General features: G+C 27.9%; 1 protein-coding gene across 1 annotated transcript in view; it reads left to right on the plus strand.

Annotated features, from left to right (window-relative positions):
• Positions 1 to 3,313, plus strand: part of LOC106466774 (phosphoglucomutase-1-like) — a 13,667-nt gene extending 10,354 nt beyond the window's left edge. The window contains exons 8-9 of the mRNA XM_013927075.2: positions 1,395 to 1,514; positions 3,163 to 3,313. Coding sequence (XP_013782529.2) covers positions 1,395 to 1,514; positions 3,163 to 3,175 — 133 coding nt within the window. The 3' untranslated portion in view covers positions 3,176 to 3,313. The remainder of the gene's footprint in view (positions 1 to 1,394; positions 1,515 to 3,162) is intronic.
• Positions 3,314 to 4,328: the final 1,015 nt, after the last annotated feature.

Consider the following 4,328-nt stretch of genomic DNA (forward strand, 5'->3'; position numbering starts at 1 on the left):
CTAAGTTTTAGGTTTGGGACGATATTAAAGAAGACCTCCTTTGTTTGTTTTACTGCTGTACGGACCGAAGGACGGAGTGTACGGTACAGCAGATATATACATATATATATATATATATATATATATATGTAAAACTTAAAAAAAGTTCTTTTTATATCCTCCACATGGGAAATTTTATAAAGCTTTGCAACCTAAGACAAGCGGTAAACGAGTACAAAGGTTGTAACTAGAAGAGATAATTGTTTACTTTATTTCTTTATTTACTGTTCTATGTTTTAAGAAAATAAATTTAAGAAGTTATTTGTAAATAGTAATAATCTATTTACATATATAATGTATAATAATTGAAATGTGACTATATTTTACAAAATAATGGTCCACTACAACACAGGTCACTTTGTAAAGACTAAAGGTTATGGGATACAGTAACATGAGTGCACATGCACCACATCATTGTAACTTCTGTATTGTTATCCAGGCATGGCTAAAAAGTCAATATAATAAAAGATAATAATAAATATATACATAAATGTATAATGTTATGAGATTTAAGCTAAGAATTTGTATTTTCGTGTTATAATTTGTAGTCATTCTAGAACGAAAAAAGCATAATTTATATTTTTTATGAATTTTTTTTATTGAGGTTATGAAGTCCGTCATATCGAACCAACCCATACAGAAATACACTGGTGAAAATAACAAATAAAATAGTTTTTTCTACAAAAAAATTTAAAATTATCTGGAGATTATAAAGATTTTGCATGTGAAATTTGAAAATGTTTTGATGCATTAAAATATTTTTAATCTTAAAATTAAAACTGCTTTACATGTTGGATAGTCAACATTCTGAAAGAAAAATGTTTACGAGAAAATCTTAATACTTAATTTAAAAACCTGATATTTTGTGCATGAAAACCTTGTTATGTTTACCAATAACCTGCAAAATTTTATAAAGATGTGCACAGATTATCAAAAATCATAGTATAATTACTCTTATGAATACTTTTGTGGTTACGAGCTGGGTGAATTAGTCACAGTTACAATTTACAATACCACTTCTGATGTTTTTCCATTGCAACTATCTGTTTAACCACATCAGCTACAGCTATAATATTAGTTTTAGTATTTATTTTGGTGTTTATATGGACTTTTATTTGAAAGAATAATATTAACTACTTTAATGTAATGTATTATGTACATTTACAGGTATTTGCGTGTAGAAATGAAAAATGTGTATTGGCATGATATCTCCTCTGAAGATTTCTAATTTTAATGTGTATAGTTTTTGGAAACAATTATCAAGAAGACACAAGCTTGTAATTAGTAAGCCAGTATTAACATGAAAATATAACTTGTGACCTAAACTGTAACTTCACACTTTTCTTACAATTCAGGGAGAAAGATGGAGTCTGGGCAGCTCTAGCATGGCTTTCAATTTTAGCTAAAAAAGGAAAAAGTCTAGAAGAACTCCTCATTGATCACTGGGCTAAATTTGGACGTAATTTTTTCACAAGGTAAACTTCTTTTGTAACAGGTTTTATTTAACAATTTGGAATGAAATTTTGAGATTTAACTTGTATCAGCTTCTGTTGTGCTTATTGTTATTTGTTGATTTTTATTTCCTTGCTGTTTTTACACCACTAAACATCAGGTTAAACATGTTTAGAAAATATAAAATATTTGTTTCATGATGTATTTTACACCATCAAACATCAAGCTAAGTGCCATTAGAAGTCTCATTCTTTTCTCTTTCTTTTTTATGTGTTCCTAAACATCATAAGAAAAAATTTGTCCTTTAATGTTTTATGTTTCAATAAAAACTAAATTAGTGATAGAAACCTTTTTCTGTTTCTTAGTATTTTTTAATTTTAGGTGTACTGAAATGAACTTATGACATTCTTCACTAGTAAAGAAAGAGTTGTATTTTTAGGAAGTATGGAATTATTATTATTATTTTTTTACAGTAAATGTGTCTGAGATAGCTCCAAATCAAGACATTGATTTATTCTTGTGAACTACACTTCTTGAGCTATGTTTCTAACATATCTCAGCTTTATTCACAAATAGAAAACTTAGATTGAATTTTACTATCACAAGAAGATAAATTTGTTTCTATCATTCTATGCCAAATGGATGTTATTTAAATTGGATAACACTGGAGTGTATCTGTTTGTAGTGACATTCATGTTTTTGACAATGCTGAGCAACTGTCAAAATATAGTATATATTCCAAATGTGCTATGTGAAGTTGATCTTTTTGAATTTTGGTTTGAATTGAATAACACTGGATTTTATTTGTTTATGGTGACATTAATCTTATTTGTATTTATTTAGAACTAATAATTAGCAATATTACATTCTGAACTTATTATATTAAATTGTTGTATAAAGCTCTTGAAACACCTTTTTATTGGATTATTTAATGTATTTTTGAAGTACATTGTTGCATGTCTAATATTGAAATATGAACTTGTATACATATATGTAGTCCCATAATCTTATTTAATATGACACTAGCTGTATCTGGCTTTATTATTTAATATGAATAATATAATACAAATATAATTGTGCTCCTGATGTTTATTCATGTTAGGTTTTAATTGTTTGATTATTAAAACTTTCAAAATTTCTCCAATATTTGTTTTTTATTCTTTATACAATATTTTTATTTTTGACATTTTTTGTCTTGTTATTTTTTCAATGATATATTCAAGTATGTTTGATTTTTTTCATATTTCTTGCATTTAGTCGTTACTTGTCCACCTGTTTCTAAAAGGTTTTGTAGTCTATGCATTCCATTTTATATACTATCATTACCACATTTATCATTATGATACAAATTTGGTAGAATACTTGTTATATTATATCCTGGTTTATTTTTCCTGTTTGAAATGTTTTTTTTTTCACTTAATTTGTACCAAAAGCAAATATTTTTGTAACAATGCATACAGATAGTATTGATCCATAAATACAGTTATTACTTTCTGGTAAATACTCTTGTTACCCTTGCTTTTATCTGTTTTGTTAGTTTTTGCTTTGATTATGGCACTTCAAGTTCTGTTGGGACATGTTAAAGAAGCCTCCATTGTTGTATTTAGAGCTAGTGATTGACAATTCAAGTTTTGTTGGGACATATTAAAGAAGCCTCCTTTGTTGTTTTAGAGCTGGTGATTGACACTTCAGGTTCTGTTGGAACATACTAAAGAAGCCTCCTTTGTTGTTGTAAAATGAAATGAATCAATTTTTGGAGCAGCAAAGTAAAACTCAAGATTCTTATTCTAATGGTATAAAAAAATTAATATGTGATAATATGTTTTAAAACATCAGTAAGGTTTATTTTCATCAGATGTCACTAAAAGTATTTTATATTATTTGATATTCAACAGTTGTGAGGAAGAGTAAGCTATTAACCAAGTTAAAAGGTTAACTTGGTAACTGTTGTCACTGAGGCATTTTTTATGTAATCAAACTTCCAATTTATGTGATTATATTAGGCATCAGAATCTGTAGCTCTGTGGAAGGTAGTATTGAAATCTGTGACATAGTTTTCAAAACCTATGGCTATGTGGAAGGCAGTAGCAGAGCATGTGGTAATAAACATTGACATCCTACATGCATTGTTGGAAGGGAGGAGCAGAGCCTGCATTCATAAACATTGACATCTGACATGTATTGTTAGAAGGGAGGAGCAGAGCATATATATTCATAAACATTGACATATTACATGTATTGTTGGAAGGGAGGAGCAGAGCCTGCATTCATAAATGTTAACATCCTACATGTATTGGTGGAAGGGAGGAGCAGAGCTTGTATTCATAAATGCTAACATGTTACATGTATTGTTGGAGGGGGAGAGCAGAGCCAAGAGCCAGTATTCTTAAATATTGCATCCTATGTGTATTGTCAGAGGTATTGAAATAAATTACAGATTTAATTTAAGTATGAATAACATTAGTAAGATTGAAAAAAGAACTCAAAATATATTTAATTCAGAAACTAACTGTTGATTATAAATAACTTCTAATACAGTTTGTCTTCCAAAATTTAATTAGCTGAATAATATGAATATTCTTATTCCTTATTTAAATTTAGTGTATCTTAGGGACATATAGGTTCACATAAGCATTATTAAATTTTTTTTCTTTGATATATAATGGTATTAAAGATCATTTCACTGTTTCAATACAAATTCATCTAATCTTGTTGCAATTGAAATGATCCATTGTTTTTCAATCTGTAGAATATGTTAATTAAATGTGCAAGGAATTTCTCCATTGGACCAATCCCATACTGAAGAAAGAATGTTGACTATAATTCTGATTTTAATA

The sequence above is a fragment of the Limulus polyphemus genome, unplaced genomic scaffold, assembly GCF_000517525.1.
Source record: "Limulus polyphemus unplaced genomic scaffold, Limulus_polyphemus-2.1.2 Scaffold2378, whole genome shotgun sequence".
NCBI lineage: Eukaryota > Metazoa > Arthropoda > Merostomata > Xiphosura > Limulidae > Limulus > Limulus polyphemus.